Source organism: Carassius auratus, chromosome 7 (assembly GCF_003368295.1).
Source record: "Carassius auratus strain Wakin chromosome 7, ASM336829v1, whole genome shotgun sequence".
Taxonomy (NCBI): Eukaryota; Metazoa; Chordata; class Actinopteri; order Cypriniformes; family Cyprinidae; genus Carassius; species Carassius auratus.
Window position 1 is genome coordinate 302,310 of NC_039249.1, and position 18,437 is coordinate 320,746.

The window sequence follows — 18,437 nt, forward strand, 5'->3', positions numbered from 1 at the left end:
TACTAACTAATGCAAACATTATTTATTAAGTTAAATAAGCATAAATATTTGCCGGGCAGCAGTATATAGACTCTAGGTAAATAACTAAAAGAATCGCAGTGTATAATAATCAATCAATCACCTTTATTTATATAGCGCTTTAAACAAAATGCATTGCGTCAAAGCAACTGAACAACATTCATTTGGAAAACAGTGTGTCAATAATGCAAAATGATAGTTAAAGGCAGTTCATCATTGAATTCAGTGATGTCATCTCTGTTCAGTTAAATAGTGACTGTGCATTTATTTGCAATCAAGTCAACGATATCGCTGTAGATGAATTGACCCCAACTAAGCAAGCCAGAGGCGACAGCGGCAAGGAACCGAAACTCCATCGGTGACAGAATGGAGAAAAAAAACCTTGGGAGAAACCAGGCTCAGTTGGGGTCAGTTCTCCTCTGACCAGACGAAACCAGTAGTTCAATTCCAGACTGCAGCAAAGTCAGATTGTGCAGAAGAATCATCTGTTTCCTGTGGTCTTGTCCTGGTGCTCCTCTGAGACAAGGTCTTTACAGGGGATCTGTATCTGGGGCTCTAGGTGTCCTGGTCTCCGCTGTCTTTCAGGGCAGTAGAGGTCCTTTCTATCTAGGTGCTGATCCACCATCTGGTCTGGATACGTACTGGATCCGGGTGACTGCAGTGACCCTCTGATCTGGACACAGACTGGATCTGGTGGCCACGGTGACCTTGGAATAAGAGAGAAACAGACTAATATTAGCGTAGATGCCATTCTTCTAATGATGTAGCAAGTACATTGGGTGTTATGTGAAGTGTTTCCGGTTCCGATTTACCTAATTAATGCAGCCTAAAAATCCTTTAACGGATTTGGATATTAAAAGCATATTAGTATGTTATGTGTAAGCCAGGTTAAAGAGATGGTTCATTAATCTAGATTTAAACTGCAAGAGTGTGTCTGCCTCCCGAACAATGTTAGTTAGGTTATTCCAGAGTTTAGGCACCAAATAGGAAAAGGATCTGCCGCCCGCAGTTGATTTTGAGAACGTAGCGGACGTAGAGGAGTATAATGTAAAAGGAGCTCATTCAAATACTGAGGTGCTAAACCATTCAGGGCTTTTTAAGTAATAAGCAATATTTTAAAATCTATACGATGTTTGATAGGGAGCCAGTGCAGTGTTGACAGGACAGGGCTGATATGGTCATACTTCCTGGTTCTAGTAAGAACTCTTGCTGCTGCATTTTGGACTAGCTGTAGTTTGTTTACTAAGCGTGCAGGACAACCACCCAATAAAGCATTACAATAATCTAACCTTAAGGTCATAAATGCATGGATTAACATTTCTGCATTTGACATTGAGAGCATAGGCCGTAATTTAGATATATATTTTTGAGATGTAAAAATGCAGATTTACAAATGCTAGAAACGTGGCTTTCAAAGGAAAGATTGCGATTGCGAATAAATCTTGGTTTATTTGTTAGAAAACACATTGCAGATCCCATGTCAAATGACTCTTCATCCTGAACAATTGTCAATGAAAACATGAATCTCCATGCAAAAAAAATATTTTATTTTTTCCCAGTATTTTTGTAAATGCATTTGGCATGCATCATTAGCTTAACAAATAAATACATATCCAAACATGAGTGTGTTTGCATTAGTTACTGCAGTAAAAACTACATGAGTTAATAAAATACCATTCAATCTCCTAAACAGCATTACATCAACCCAGAGCTCAATTCAATTCAAGTTTATTTGTATAGCGCTTTTTACAATACAATCGTTACAAAGCAACTTTACAGAAAATTATGTTTCTACAATATTTAGTAGTCATTTATGGTGGTGACTGTCAGTTTGTGCACGTTTGACAGGATTTTTAGAAAAAAATAATACAAGAAGTAGTCAGCTAGACGATGAACATTATTAATAATATTAATTAATAATTATTATGATGCAGTCACACTTGTAGCAATAATTGTTAGTTCTGTTGTTGATTCAGGGTTAGCATCATCTAGGGTCCTTTGAGGGTCAGCATCATCTCTTCTCAGGTGTTCTGGATCCAGACTGGAGCTTGTGTAAACCTTAGTTACCACGGGATGAAGATCCCAGCAGAAACAGAGAAACAAATAGAGACATCATTAGCATAGCTGCTGATCCAACAAAATAAATTAGTTTAACCCAAGCTAATGAATAAAAATGCACATTTGATCAGATGCAACTACACTCACAATTTATGAGATACTTTATTCGAATGCTTGGCGAAAGAGATTCGTTTTTAATTTAGATTTTAACAGAGAGAGTGTGTCTGAACCCGAACATTATCAGGAAGGCTATTCCAGAGTTTGGGAGCCAAATGTGAGAAAGCTCTACCTCTTTTAGTGAATTTTGCTATCCTAGGAACTACCAAAAGTCCAGCGTTTTGTGACCTTAGGGAGCATGATGGGTTGTAGCGTGGTAGAAGGCTAATTAGGTACGCAGTAGCTAAACCATTTAGGGCCTTATAGGTAAGTAATGATAATTTGTAACTGATACGGAACTTAATAGGTAGCCAGTGCAGCGACTGTCTCATTTCTAGTCTTACTTGATCTTAGTGCTGCGTTCGACACCATAGATCATGACCTACTCATAGATCGATTACAAAACTATACAGGTATTCAAGGGCAGGCTCTAAGATGGTTTAGATCCTACCTGTCCGATCGCTACCATTTTGTTTACTTAAATGGGGAGTCATCTCATTTATCATCAGTAAAATATGGAGTGCCACAAGGATCCGTCCTAGGTCCCCTTCTATTTTCAATATACATGTTGCCCCTTGGTAATATTATTAGAAAATACGGAATTAGCTTCCACTGTTATGCTGATGATACTCAGCTATATATATCAACGAGACCAGATGAAACTTCCCAATTATCTAAGCTAACAGATTGTGTTAAAAATGTAAAAGATTGGATGACAAAGAATTTTCTCCAATTAAATTCGGATAAGACGGAGATATTAATTATTGGACCAAAAAACACTACACAGAATCTTGTAGATTACAATCTGCAACTAGACGGATGTACTGTAACTTCCTCTACAGTCAGAAATCTGGGTGTTATATTAGACAGCAATTTGTCTTTTGAAAATCATATTTCCAATGTTACAAAAATTGCATTCTTCCATCTTAGAAACATTGCCAAGCTACGAAACATGTTATCTGTTTCTGATGCAGAAAAGCTAGTTCATGCATTCATGACCTCTAGACTGGACTATTGTAATGCACTTCTAGGTGGTTGTCCTGCTTCTTCAATAAACAAGCCACAGGTTGTCCAAAATGCAGCAGCGAGAGTCCTTACGAGGTCAAGAAAATATGATCATATTACCCCAATTTTACAGTCTCTGCACTGGCTACCTATTAAGTTCCGCATCAGTTACAAATTATCATTACTTACCTATAAGGCCCTAAATGGTTTAGCTCCAGCGTACCTAACTAGCCTTCTACCACGTTACAACCCATCACGCACCCTAAGGTCACAAAACGCTGGACTTTTGGTAGTTCCTAGGATAGCAAAGTCCACTAAAGGAGGTAGAGCCTTCTCACATTTGGCTCCCAAACTCTGGAATAGCCTTCCTGATAATGTTCGGGGTTCAGACACACTCTCTCTGTTTAAATCTAGATTAAAAACACATCTCTTTCGCCAAGCATTCGAATAATGTATCTTTTTAATTGTGAGTGTAGTTGCATCTGATCAAAGGTGCATTTTTATTCATTAGCTTGGGTTAAACTAATTTTACTTTGTTGGATCAGCAGCTATGCTAATGATGTCTGTATTTTGTTTCTATGTTTTGCCACGGGATTCACATCCCGTGGTAACTAGGATTTACACAAGCTCCAGTCTGGATCCAGAACACCTGAGAAGAGATGATGCTGACCCTCAGAGGACCTCAGATGATGCTAACCCTGAATGAACAAACAGAACTAACAATTATTCCTAAATGTGTGACTTAATCATATAATAACTTAATTAATAATATTGATAGTTCATCGTCTAGCTGACTACGTCTTGTATTATTATTATTTTTTAGTTTTTCTAAAATCCTGTCAAATGTGCACAAACTACTAGCTACTACTAAATATTGTAGAAACATAATTTTCTGTAAAGTTGCTTTGTAACGATTTGTTTTGTAAAAAGCGCTATACAAATAAACTTGAATTGAATTGAATTGAATTGGACTGTAAAATTGGGGTAATATGATCATATTTTCTTGACCTGGTAAGGACTCTAGCTGCTGCATTTTGGACTACCTGTAGCTTGTTTATTGAAGAAGCAGGACAAGCACCTAGAAGTGCATTACAATAGTCCAGTCTAGAGGTCATGAATGCAGGAACTAGCTTTTCTGCATCAGAAACAGATAACATGTTTCGTAGCTTGGCAATGTTTATAAGATGGAAGAATGCAGTTTTTGTAACATTGGAAATATGATTTTCAAAAGACAAATTGTTGTCTAATATAACACCCAGATTTCTGACTGTAGAGGAAGTAACAGTACATCCGTCTAGTTGCAGATTGTAATCTACAAGATTCTGTGTAGTGTTTTTTGGTCCAATAATTAATATCTCTGTCTTATCCGAATTTAATCTGAGAAAATTATTTGTCATCCAATTTTTTACATTTTTAACACACTCTGTTAGCTTAGATAATTGAGAAGTTTCATCTGGTCTCGTTAAGATATATAGCTGAGTATCATCGGCATAACAGTGGAAGCTAATTCCGTATTTTCTAATAATATTACCAAGGGGCAACATGTATATTGAAAATAGAAGGGGACCTAGGACTGATCCTTGTGGCACTCCATATTTAACTGATGATAAATGAGATGACTTCCCCATTTAAGTGAACACTATGGTAGCGATCGGACAGGTAGGATCTAAACCATCTTAGAGCCTGCCCTTGAACGCCTGTATAGTTTTGTAATCGATCTATGAGTATGTCATGATCTATGGTGTCGAACGCAGCACTAAGATCAAGTAAGACTAGAAATGAGATGCAGCCTTGATCTGACGCAAGGAGCAGGTCATTTGTAATTTTAACAAGTGCAGTTTCTGTGCTATGGTGGGGCCTAAAACCTGACTGAAATTCTTCATACAGATCATTTTTATGCAGGAAGGGGCTCAATTGAGCAGACACAACTTTTTCTAAAATTTTTGACATAAATGGAAGATTTGAAATAATTTGCCAGTACACTAGGATCTAGTTTTGGTTTCTTAATAAGAGGCTTGATAACCGCCAGCTTGAATGGTTTTGGGACGTGACCTAAAGATAACGACGAGTTAATGATATTGAGAAGCGATTCTTCGGCTACAGGTAACAGCTCTTTCAGTAATTTAGTGGGTACAGGATCTAATAAACATGTTGTTGGTTTAGATACAGTGATAAGTTTATTTAGCTCTTCCTGTCCTATATTTGTAAAGCACTGCAGTTTATCTTTGGGTGCGATGGATGAAACTGAAGTTTTAGACGCTGTAGAATCTACATTCGCTATTGTATTTCTAATGTTATCTATTTTATCAGTGAAGAAATTCATAAAGAAATTCATTTAGAAGACAGCTGGAATATAAAATAAAGATGAATTAATTCACTTCAGAAAAAAACATTTTGTTTTTTAAGCTAATTTCCACCATGCAATATAAAAAATTATGCTTTTAAAAAAAAAACTCAATTATTAAAATAATATAATAATAATTATGAGGTCAACATTGTCTATAAAAGTAATAATTTCACCTTTATCTTGTAATTACGACTTACAAAGTCATAACTTCCACTTCTTTTATCTCATAATTAACTCGGTAAGTAATAATTGCAACTAGTGAAATTCCGAATGCACAGAGGCTAATGTTTTATGAATTTAAAGCATGCACTTCCATATTTTGTTTTCCTATTTTATTTTTTCAAAAAATGTTCTGCTCAAAAAAAAAAGTTTTTTTTTCTTTATTTTTTTTTGTGGAAAGAAAATGTTGCAAGGTAAAATGATTTTTTGATGACAGAAAATGTCTTTATAATAAGGGGGGAAAGGTTTTTGATTAGAAAGAAAATATGCTTTTTGATGAGAGATGAGAGATATGAGAAATAAGAAAAAATAATTATGAAAGGGGTAAAAAGCTTTCATTAGGAACACACTTTCTGAATGAACTTTTTGTGAGGAACACTTTTTTTTTTTTTGGCGAGAAATATTTATTTAACCTGTTAACTGTCACTCACGTTTTTGAAGATAGACTTGAATGATACAAACCTAAGTTCCCTTTCGAAGGGAACTTCAACAATACGTCAACGACGCTATGGGGAACGCCTCAGGTGTGACAGGTGTCTGAAATCAAATATCAACTCACAGCAATCATGCTGACCGGCGACAGCCGTGAATCATCAGCTTGAATGATGAGCGTGCGACCTGGATATAAAAAGGACGCCTTGAAACCATGACAATATTCCTTTTCGTCTTCAGGGACTGTTTTGTCTGATTTAAACGTCTGCTTACAGCGAAGAAATGAAACGCACATCTAAGGCAAGTCCTAAAAGTTTTGTGAAATGTGCTGACCCGTGCCCAAGATATTTGTCACCGGGTGACACTCACGAGATGTGTGTGTACTGTTTGGGTGAAGAGTACGCACAGGATGCTCTTGAGGGAGCGTCCTGTGCAAATTGTGAGCGTTTTCCTATGAGAACGCTCCGGTCTCGTCGGCTCTCTTCTCGAGGGAAGAGAGTTCCGCGTCTGGTCCTCGCGGATTGGGTCCCGCTCGTGCCGAGGCAGAGCGGCGACGTGCTTCATGGGGCTCCCAGATGGAGCTCGCTGACAGTCTCGAGAGGGGCATTAACCTCTCGGACGCGTCATCGGCTGACGAGAGTGAGCTGCAGGTGGATGACGGAGACTTTTCTCCTACTAATACTGAGCGAGTGCTCTTCAGGCCGGTCAAGAGATGGCTGAGGAGGATTATTTAGATCCTCAACCTCGTCAGCCATCCTGCCCCGTGTACGCAGAGCTGGTGGAAGTTATGGAGCGCGCCACTGACAAACTTCAGTTGCCATGGCGGCGCACTCAGGGAGAGATCGTTCGCGGTCGTTTGGATGATCGGTTTCTCCCTGAACATAGACCACCAGCTCAGCAGAGCCTTCCATTCCTTCCTGATCTCCATTCAGAGATCGAGAGGGCATGGAAGAAACCGTACTCTGCCCGTATTCATCGACATCAGCGGGGCAACTTCGCTGATGTTGAGGGGATCGGTGAGTACGGTTATGTGTCGATGCCGCCCGTTGAAGAGACGTTTGCGAACTCTCTCGTTTCTGGGGGGGTGTCGACACTAAAAGCTCCGACTCTGCCATCCAAGCCCCTTAAAACCACGACTCGCTTGAATGGCAGAGCGTACACGGCAGCAGGTCAGGCTGGTGCTGCCCTTCATACCATGGCAGTGCTCCAAGCATACCAAGCTGACCTGCTGCAGGATCTCGACCAGGGGGCAGGGCTGTCCCCTGAGGCAGTCGCTGAGTTGCGCCGGACCACAGATTTGTCCCTCCGGGCCACTAAACAGACTGCTGCCGTGATCGGCCGATCGATGGCGGCAATGGTGGCCACAGAGAGGCATCTGTGGCTCAACTTGGCTGATATTGGGGAGAAAGAAAAATCCCTTCTCCTTGATTCACCAGTTTCGCCTGCTAAACTTTTTGGCACCTCCGTTGAGGCAGTGGTTGGAAAGTTTAGGGAGGCAAAGGCGCGCTCAGCTGCATTTAAGACCTGTATACCTCTGAGATCCGGGCCCCAGCCCAGGCAGGCGGGAGGACCTGGTCCGTCTTGGTCTGAGGACCGTAGGCAGGACCAGAGGTCGTGGAAATAGGGTTTGATCTCCCTGGAGGGCCTTTTCTACCAGCCCTTTCACTCTTCTTGACTCCCCAGGCGTTTACATTACACCAGCCCTGGGGATGGGGCTTATGATGAGAACTATGTTAGGCGAGTCCCCAGCAGCAGTTACATCCAGCTGATTAGACTGTTTCAGGTAGTAGGCCTCTTCAGGCCTCCCTGAAGGTGGGCTCCCACATTTTGTGGTGGTCAGGTAGTAGGCTTTACTAGGCCTCCCTGAGGGTTTAATCCCACATACTGTGGTTACTAGGTGGCAGGTCCCACAGGCCTCCCTGAGTTGAATTCCTGCTTCTTTGAACTGTCAGGTAGTAGGCCTCATAAGGCCTCCCTGAAGGCAAAGCCCCAAAGACAGTCAACTGGACTGCCAGTCTGGCTCACTATCAGCTATGGTTTTCAGGTAGTAGGCCTCTCCAGGCCTCCCTGAAAGTAAGCTTTCCTGCACTGTGTTTATCAGGTAGTAGGCCTCACTAGGCCTCCCTGAAGTTGAGCTCCCACATACTGTGGTTGTCAGGTAGTAGGCCTCACCAGGCCTCCCTGGAGTTGAGTTCCAAATGACTTTCAGTTTCCACTTAAGGTGGTTATCTGGTAACAGGTAGTAGGCCTCTCTAGGCCTCTCTGTAGGTGAACTCCCACATATTGTGGTTATCAGATAGTAGGCTTCACCAGGCCTCTCTGAAGGTGAGCTCCCGCATACTGTGGTTGTCAGGTAGTAGGCCTCACCAGGCCTCCCTGGAGTTGAGTTCCAAATTTCTTTCAGTTTCCACTTAAGGTGGTTATCTGGTAACAGGTAGTAGGCCTCTCCAGGCCTCTCTGTAGGTGAGCTCCCACATACTGTGGTTGTCAGGTAGTAGGCCTCTCCAGGTCTCCCTGGGAGTAGTTTCACGGTGATGCTGGGTTTTGTAAGCTAGTGGCCACTTACTTTCAGTTTAGCAGTCCTTATCAGGCAGCTACCGGAGGTGAGTTTGCGCCCTGGCTCGGCTCAAGTTTTTATTCTCTGCTACGGGTTCCCTCCTGGAACCTTTTTATCCTGCTACAGCCTGGTTGCCTACCAGGTAGATCTTATGCTCCCTTCACTGAGGGTCAATGTGAGTATGTGGTCTCCTGAGTCTGGTCAGTCGGTCGTAGGCCTCTAATGAGGCCTCCCAGTTAGATCAGTCCTTAGGCCCTCACAGGCCTCCTCAGTGTTTTTTGAAACACAAACACTGGGTAGATCCATGGATCGAGTAGAGAAACTCCCCTCACTGGCAAGGGTTGTAAAGCACTATGCTGAGTCATACTCTCCAGGATATCCCGTCTCTGAGATCCAGGCTGAGTGGTTCACTGCCTGCTCCGCAGTTCCTCGGGCTGGATGCCTTCCTAAAGGCAAGTGTCCAGAGGCTCTGTCTTCGGATAGACAGGAAGTGGCCAGTGTGTAGTGTCTTATGTAGTGACACCAGGTCAGGCCTGCCTGGTGGCATTTCAGGTGGTACATTCCCCTGAATAGTGACTGGCTGGGGTTCCCTCGGGTTCCCTAGCCACATTCCCTAGAAGGGACCCCTTCTAAGAAGTTGAAGTTGTGGTCCTAGGCCCTTGAGCAGGCCCAGGTAGACCTTTCACTAAACTATGTTTATGGAGGTTTTCTGTGGTATCATATAGCTTAGGCTATGACCTTAGGGAGTGCTGTCACTGACAGCCCTGTGTGACCTGAGGGTGAGTGGTTCTAGCGTTCATTGAATTGCTGGTTCTGACAGTTGTCACTGCCATTGGGCATGCACTCCCTTTAGCATGGCGGCGTGGGTATTTCGTTCCTCATAGCGTCGTTGACGTATTGTCGAAAGGGAACATCTCAGGTTACAAATGTAACCTTGGTTCCCTGAGAACAGGGAACGAGACAATACATCTCCCAGCCATGCCTCAGGGTCTGCCTGCCAAACAGTCCCTTCAGACGAAGGGATATTGTCATGGTTTCAAGGCGCCCTTTTTATATCCAGGTCGCACGCTCATCATTCAAGCTGATGATTCACGGCTGTCGCCGGTCAGCATGATTGCTGTGAGTTGATATTTGATTTCAGACACCTGTCACACCTGAGGCATTCCCCATAGCGTCGTTGACGTATTGTCTCGTTCCCTGTTCTCAGGGAACCAAGGTTACATTTGTAACCTGAGACATTTTTATAATTCATGACTGAAAACATTTTGTAACATGATTTTGATGTGCCATTTACATGGTAATGCAATGTCTGATTTTAAAATGGGTTTTAAAGGATGAATTTTGAGATTTTATGTTTTCAAGTGATATATAACTTCTGATGATTTCTAAAAAGGAAGTCGTTTTTTTAAACAAAGGTCAAAGCTCCTTTTGTAATGTAGATTTCTCAGGGTGCACTTTTGTCATAAATTGATCTATTACTTTTCCTGCATAATTTTTAATATATAAAAAAATATTAAATATAAATAATAATAAATTAAATATAAATATTAAATATAATATTTTAAATATAAAAAATATTGGTATAATATATATTTGGGAGTGTTAGACCTTTCCAACGATATATAGTTTGTCAAGATTAGATTAAATTTGATTGTAATATAGTATAGTCAACGTAAGCGTCCCGTATACGGGACGGGGTGACATTTAACAGGTTAAAAAAGTAAATCATTCTGGTTGATAAATGTGTAGACCTGTCTGACTGTGTGATATCTGTGTGTGCAGCGAGTGCAAGCGCTCAGCTTCTGGAGCAGACGGCCAAGATGAAGTCTCTGAGCGACACGCTGGACAAACTGAAGGTGTGTGTGTGTGTGTGTGTGTGTGTGTGTGTCAGGGTGAAGTCTCTGAGCGACGCGCTGGACAAACTGAAGGTGTGTGTGTGTGTGTGTGTGTGTCAGGGTGAAGTCTCTGAGCGACGCGCTGGACAAACTGAAGGTGTGTGTGTGTCAGGGTGAAGGCTCGAATGACGTGCTGGACGGACTTACTGTGTGTGTGTGTGTGTCTCAGGCTGAGGTATCGCAGCACGTCGTGTCGCAGCAGCCTGGAGCTTGTGTGTCGTCAGACTTACCCTCGTTCCCCTCTGTGTCTTTCGTGAAGGTAAGAGCACACAACACACACGTGTATAGCTGTGTGAGTGTGTTCAGGAGTAACGCTGCAGGTGTGTGTGTGTGTGTGTGTCAGGCCAAGGCGGAGCAGCAGAGCGGCTCGGTGCTGGTGGGGAAGGTGATGATTCCCTGCGCTCGTGGTGCGGAGCAGACTCACAGCCTCGTCCTGTCACAGCAGCAGCTTCAGCGCGTGCATCGCCTGCTCATGACCTAAACACAGCTCCCACAATCCCACGCTCTCAGGACACACACGCGCCAAAGACAGCAGCTCGTCTTCTGATCCTCCAGCTCCTAAACACAGCCTTCATCTCTCCCACATCCACACTGGAGTCGAGGCATTCGGACTCACAGTACACAATCTTTGAGTTGGAAGATATAAACCTGCAGTTGCAAGAAAAACAGGCAGAAGTGCAAGATAGTTGTAATTTATTTGTTACTGGGAAACAAGATTGTAAACACAGATTTACAAGAAACAGTCAGAATTGTGAGAGAGAGACAAATCTGAGTATTTTTTCTTTTATTCCCTCATAATTCTGAGTTTACATTTTGTTTCTGAAAGCAAAAAAATAAACTGGATTTAAATGTTGCAATTCTGACTTTTGTGGTAAAAGTAAAATAAAATCAAAAGAAGTGTGCGATGTAAAATCAGGATTGCAGAATAAGAGTCCCCAAAGAATTCAGTCACATCACAGTTCCACAAAATCTTAAAATGGGAAGATATAAAACATTAAAAGATGTAAACTCAGAATTAAGAGATCTAAACCTGCAGTTGTGAGAAAATGTCATGGTTTTTATTTCATGGGGGGAAATGAAAAAAATAGAAATGCCTCATGAAAACTAAACATTACAAACAATTCAAATCGATCTCAAAGTTTCTATAATTCAGAGACTAAAGTCAAAATTGCAAAAGAGTTGTGTGGAATGAGTCTGAATTGTGAAAGAGAAAGTCATTCTTGTATTTTATTATCCCATGTGCATCAGAGGAACTCAAAAGGAGATGTTAAAGTTCTGCTTTTGTTGTTCACTGGAAACACTCACAGCCTGTGGATTTACACAAACCTTTCCTTGTGGTTGAATTATTACTTTAACAGAAGACGATTTACTCCCAGCTGAACCTAATTAATAAAACTCTATTACAGTAATGCCACAACGCTTTCAGTACTTTAAACGGTTCACGGATATCTTTGCTTCCATGCTTTGGTTTTCTATTTAGTATGATCGTTTGTTTCACGTTTCATATAATTGTCTTGTCATTTCATGAATAAACCCTTGGTGAAGGAAGTTAAACTGGTAACCGTACTAACGCTGTAATGAAGTTCAGATGAAACGCAGGGCTGTAGGAAAGAGATCAGTAGTTTTGGATGATTATCGTAGGTTTGCCCCAGTAACTCACTCATATATTATTAGAGCTCCATTAGAGTTAAAGGACCAATCAATCAAGAGCCACGGATATATATGAGACACTCGTGATTTATGCAAATCAGAAGCACAAGTGTGTTTTAAGTCAATTATTTAACACCTTTTACAAATGTTTTGTGACTCTTCTGATCTTCTCTAAATTATTTGCTTTATTCTCTTAGATGGTTGGTTTAGTGTTTTAATAGTTTATGTATTTGGCATGTTTCTCAATGGAAGCGATTGCAATAAAGTTGGAAAGAAATGTGGAATGTGTGTGTGTGTGTGTGTGTTAATTTTAATCCACTCAATGTTTAACTTGGTTAACCAAAATAATCAACGAAAATCAATTTTGGATTTAAAAGTAGTTTTTGGTTTGGTTTGCGTGCTTGCAGAATGCAGTTTTGCACACTCAGAATTGTGGCAGAGATATAACCCCATACTCCCACTCACCCAAACACTCCGTAACGTCACACAGGTTTCTGAGGAGTGGTTTTGAAGCCAAAAGTGGGCGGAGCCGGCCTCCCTACATAAGCAGCGCGTAACTCCCGCATAATTGAACATGGGCAAAAAGGCGGGAGCTAGTTGCTGTAGCCACGCCCACCTAGCGAGAGCAGTGGCAATTCACCTGTCACCTGGCCACGCCCTTAATTATGCATAAGCCTTAATATAATTTAAAGGTTGAGTTATAAATAAATTCACCCCCTCACAGTTGTCTCATTTCTAGTCTTACTTGATCTTAGTGCTGCGTTCGACACCATAGATCATGACATACTCATAGATCGATTACAAAACTATACAGGTATTCAAGGGCAGGCTCTAAGATGGTTTAGATCCTACCTCACCGATCGCTACCATTTTGTTTACTTAAATGGGGAGTCATCTCATTTATCATCAGTAAAATATGGAGTGCCACAAGGATCCGTCCTAGGTCCCCTTCTATTTTCAATATACATGATGCCCTTTGGTAATATTATTAGAAAATACGGAATTAGCTTCCACTGTTATGCTGACGATACTCAGCTATATATCTCAACGAGACCAGATGAAACTTCCCAATTATCTAAGCTAACAGAGTGTGTTAAAAATGTAAAAGATTGGATGACAAATAATTTTCTCCAATTAAATTCGGATAAGACAGAGATACTAATTATTGGACCAAAAAACACTACACAGAATCTTGTAGATTACAATCTGCAACTAGACGGATGTACTGTTACTTCCTCTACAGTCAGAAATCTGGGTGTTATATTAGACAGCAACTTGTCTTTTGAAAATCATATTTCCAATGTTACAAAAACTGCATTCTTCCATCTTAGAAACATTGCCAAGCTACGAAACATGTTATCTGTTTCTGATGCAGAAAAGCTAGTTCATGCATTCATGACCTCTAGACTGGACTATTGTAATGCACTTCTAGGTGGTTGTCCTGCTTCGTCAATAAACAAGCTACAGGTCGTCCAAAATGCAGCAGCTAGAGTCCTTACGAGGTCAAGAAAATATGATCATATTACCCCAATTTTACAGTCTCTGCACTGGCTACCTATTAAGTTCCGTATCAGTTACAAATTATCATTACTTGCCTATAAGGCCCTAAATGGTTTAGCTCCAGCGTACCTAACTAGCCTTCTACCACGCTACAACCCATCACGCTCCCTAAGGTCACAAAACTCTGGACTTTTGGTCGTTCCTAGGATAGCGAAGTCCTCTAAAAGGAGGTAGAGCTTTCTCACATTTGGCTCCCAAACTCTGGAATAGCCTTCCTGATAATGTTCGGGGTTCAGACACACTCTCTCTGTTTAAATCTAGATTAAAAACACATCTCTTTCGCCAAGCATTCGAATAATGTATCTTTTAAATTGTGAGTGTAGTTGCATCTGATCAAAGGTGCTTTTTATTCATTAGCTTGGGTTAAACTCATTTTACTTTGTTGGATCAGCAGCTATGCTAATGATGTCTGTATTTTGTTTCTATGTTTCGCCACGGGATTCACATCCCGTGGTAACTAGGATTTACACAAGCTCCAGTCTGGATCCATAACACCTGAGAAGAGATGATGCTGACCCTCAGAGGACCTCAGATGATGCTAACCCTGAATCAACAAACAGAACTAACAATTATTGCTAAATGTGTGACTGAATCATATAATAACTTAATTAATAATATTGATAGTTCATCGTCTAGCTGACTACGTCTTGTATTATTATTATTATTATTTTTTTTTTTTTTTCTAAAATCCTGTCAAATGTGCACAAACTACTAGCTACTACTAAATATTGTAGAAACATAATTTTCTGTAAAGTTGCTTTGTAATGATTTGTTTTGTAAAAAGCGCTATACAAATAAACTTGAATTGAAATTGAATCATGAAGGGCAAAATTTGCCTCCTTTTTGCGGTCAGTCGAAAAATTAGAGTTTAAGTCACTTCCGTATGGGCTTCATGACAGAGAGCGGGAGGTAGGCGCTTGTTTAAAGGGACAGTAACACTACACGTTTTGTTCTGTTGACTTCCATTCATACGCATGCATTCCAAAGTTCAAGTTTGGTGAACTCTGACCTGCGAATTCGCATCAGCTGAAGATGTGGGACCAGTAGAAGATCGATACGTCACTGTGTAGCGCAGTGTCTTATTTTATATAACACATTTTTAAAAGGTTATTAAAATAAAATAAGAAGCTGCATGGTTTGCAGTGTCAATGGAAACAGGAAAAGATGGTACATTTGATTGCGGACACATTTTAGCGTTTTTATTGCTTAGTGTGTATATATAGAGACAGAGTACAATATAAAACAATGTTTTTTTCTACGCCGTTGCAAAAGACACAGTACAAACACATCAGAATCCATGTTGTGATAAATGAAGGGAAACCCTGGTGTCTGATGTTATATCCTGCTCCCGCACATATACACAGCGGAGCCCGAAAAAACATTCTGCACATTGAAAGTCTTGTTCCTTCAGACCTAGAAAAATGCATGCAGAGACCTTGATAAAACAAATGCATACATTTGTAAGATTTGTGCCAAATGCATAAATCTAAAGTGTAAATGTAAATTTAAAAAAAAAAAAAAAATCCAGAAATCTTATGCTAGAACGAAGTTTCAGATTTAGTTTTTGAGACAAAGGAAAGTTTATATTCCCTTTTGTAAGCGACGAAAGTGCTTTAGAGTAGAATAGAGTTTAGAATAGTTCAAATCATAGCATGTGATTTCAGTGCCAGCGCTACAGCGTGTTAAACAGATTCCTCAGAAGAAGGCGCTGAAGAAATCGAGTTTCTGATCTTCAGTCTCTGCAGCAGGGCAGAACGGAGGAGGATTCAACTGCTCCGGGTCCCCAATCCCCTTCACCGCATTAAAATAGCTGAAAACATGAAGATTATGACTAAAGTCAGAGAAAACACTGCAGTGATTCAGACACAGTGTAGAATTTGAGTTTGTCAGTTTATGTTTATTGCTTCTTGTCAAATATGAACAGTGTCTTACGTTGTGGCGATCCATCCAGTCCTTGCACTGTAGTACAGCATGGACACTGGGAAGCAACCGAACTCTGTGACTGTGGCCAGATATTTACCTGCGAAAAAACATCATTAACTAAATATAGGCATTGATTTTAAGAGTACACTACACAACAGTTCTGATGGGAACTTCTGTAGATGAAACATGAATCAGCACAGAATCAGCTCATCTAAAACCCTTCAGCTACAAACTGTACGTGCAGTGTTTTTACTTTGTAATGTGACTGATTCCTGTGAAGACAATAAACAATAAAACAGACTGTAGGATGGATCTGATTTCATGCGGTTCATCTGTGTGAAAATTGATTAGAAGTTGCATCCTGTTTTATAAAAGGGAAAATCATTCTGCATCCATATGTTTGTGAAATATTTATATAATAGACTTTATGATATATATATATATATATATATATATATATATATATATATATATATATATATATATATATATATATATATATATATATATATATATTTATTTTTTTTTTAAATATATTAGAACGTTTGTTATTTTTATCTTTTCTGGCCTATTGAGTTCTGGTTTAATTCACCTCCGATCTCAGGTACATCTCCCTTCCAGGTGTTGACCAGCAGACCTTCCTTACGTGATGAGGATCCTCCCAGAATCACCTGCGACTGCAGCGAGGCATTATGGGGAATGTGGAAGGGGTGGAACTGGTCACTGAGAGGATTCTTCTGACACGTCTGGTTCCTGTCGTCGATGGTATAAACCACACCCTGAGCAAATAAAGGAAAACACACATTTAATTATATGAAAGCCCGTTTCTGCCATGTGATGATGATAATAATAATAATAATAATAATAATAATAATAATAATAATAATAATAATAATAATAATAATAATTATAATGTTTTAGTAAATCATAATTATCACTTACAAAGTTTATAATATGAGAAAATTGATATGATGACAAAGTCATCATAGTAAATAATTATAAAATAAAGAAAATCTAAACGATGACAAGTCATTATTATGAGATAATTCATATGATTACATAAAAAGTCATGATTATAAGATAAATAATTGCAATTCTGACATAGTCATAATTATGAGATAAAAACACAAAATCATGACATAAAACGCCAATTATGAGATACAAAGAAATCATGACAAAAACCATAACCATGAGATAAAAATGTCAAAAGTCCTAATTACGAGATAAAGTAAAAATGATAAGTAAATTCTAAATTATGATATAAAAAGTCATGATTATGAGAAGTTGAAAATAATTTTGACTTTTTCTATCTCATGATGGACTATCAATTAAATTCTGACGAACACAATTATGAGATAAAAATAAAAATATTACATTAAAAGTCATTTTAGATAGAATGAGATAAAAAGTTGCAATTATGACAAGTAATTATTATGATATAAGTCAAAGTTGTAAGTCAATTGTGAGACAAAAAGTCAAATTTATGACAAAAAATGGCAAAGCCATATGGTAAAAGCTCAAATTGTGATAAGTAAATTACACAAAATAATTTTGAGATTAAAGCCATAATTATCAGATCAAAAGTCAAGATTATGGCATAAACAGTAATAATTCTCAAATAAAAAGTCAAAAATATTTATAAAAAAAGAAAAAACAAAAGAAAGTCAATTATGAATTATATGAACCTATTAAAAGGTTAAAATGAATAATCAAATTTATGACATAAAAGGCAATTATGATATATAATTATACTAACAACATTAATGATGACATTTAAACAGTTTTGGTTTAGTTAACATCTGGTGAATTTAGTAAATGTTTATTTAGAAACTTTATCAATATCTGACACAATTAAACATCAGCACACTTTCTGTGTAGTTTTGAGACTTTTCTGTGAATTTCATTTACACGTATCAAACAAAGCGCATGTTTTTGAGTGATATTCTCTGTATATTGAAGCTGCACGGATGAGGATGCGGAGTGAAGTTTGTGTTTGTGCTTCACCTTTTTAAACAGGAACAGTAAATCCACATACAAAGATTTGTTCTGAACATGACCTGTCTCCCATAAACGGATGCGCTGGCCCAAAGCATCATAAATATATTTGGCCACTGCCCAGACCTGGCCATCTTGAGTGCTCTGAAACACACCCGGTCATGCTTTATATATACAGACACATCACACAACAAGTCTTACATTCTTCTACAATGCACTGCTGGTGAATCTAACTGAACAAACTGAACAAACTCCAGACTGATTATCATGCAAGTGGATTCGCAATGCATCATGGGAGTGGATGTCATTAATGAGCTCTGCTCTGCTGTCTTCATATAATGTTTAATATGTCATAACTCACCAAGCTCATAGAGCCAGACAGCAGCCGTGGAGTTTCTGTGGCACACACAACATGATTTACTTCACAAAAACTGTAGTTCAGAATTGTAATCTATTACATTACACATTGTAAGTAATATAATCAGATTATGTTTAGAGAAAATTTGATCCTGTCTTGTTTATAACGATGATTTAAATAAATAAGATAATCTTGTACCATATTGATATAAAAAATACAAAGAAATTATTTTTGTAAATCAGTGGTCAAATGCAGTGTAGCACC

At 39.3% G+C, this 18,437-nt stretch overlaps 2 protein-coding genes across 3 annotated transcripts in view; one reads left to right on the plus strand and one right to left on the minus strand.

The window, feature by feature from the left end:
- dctn1a (dynactin 1a) overlaps positions 1 to 12,606 on the plus strand; it is a 105,110-nt gene extending 92,504 nt beyond the window's left edge. Inside the window, exons 28-29 of the mRNA XM_026266446.1 lie at positions 10,857 to 10,946; positions 11,031 to 12,606. Coding sequence (XP_026122231.1) covers positions 10,857 to 10,946; positions 11,031 to 11,168 — 228 coding nt within the window. The 3' untranslated portion in view covers positions 11,169 to 12,606. The remainder of the gene's footprint in view (positions 1 to 10,856; positions 10,947 to 11,030) is intronic.
- Positions 1 to 18,437, minus strand: part of LOC113105404 (ependymin-2-like) — an 86,890-nt gene that overhangs the window by 67,401 nt on the left and 1,052 nt on the right. Inside the window, exons 2-6 of one of the 2 annotated variants that reach the window (XM_026266452.1) lie at positions 18,177 to 18,211; positions 17,825 to 17,959; positions 16,413 to 16,599; positions 15,830 to 15,917; positions 15,075 to 15,707 (exon numbers count right to left, since the gene is read on the minus strand). In XM_026266452.1, coding sequence (XP_026122237.1) covers positions 15,593 to 15,707; positions 15,830 to 15,917; positions 16,413 to 16,599; positions 17,825 to 17,959; positions 18,177 to 18,211 — 560 coding nt within the window. In that variant the 3' untranslated portion in view covers positions 15,075 to 15,592. Of the gene's footprint in view, positions 1 to 15,074; positions 15,708 to 15,829; positions 15,918 to 16,412; positions 16,600 to 17,824; positions 17,960 to 18,176; positions 18,212 to 18,437 lie in introns of those variants that run through there. The other variant, XM_026266453.1, reaches the window with a different exon arrangement.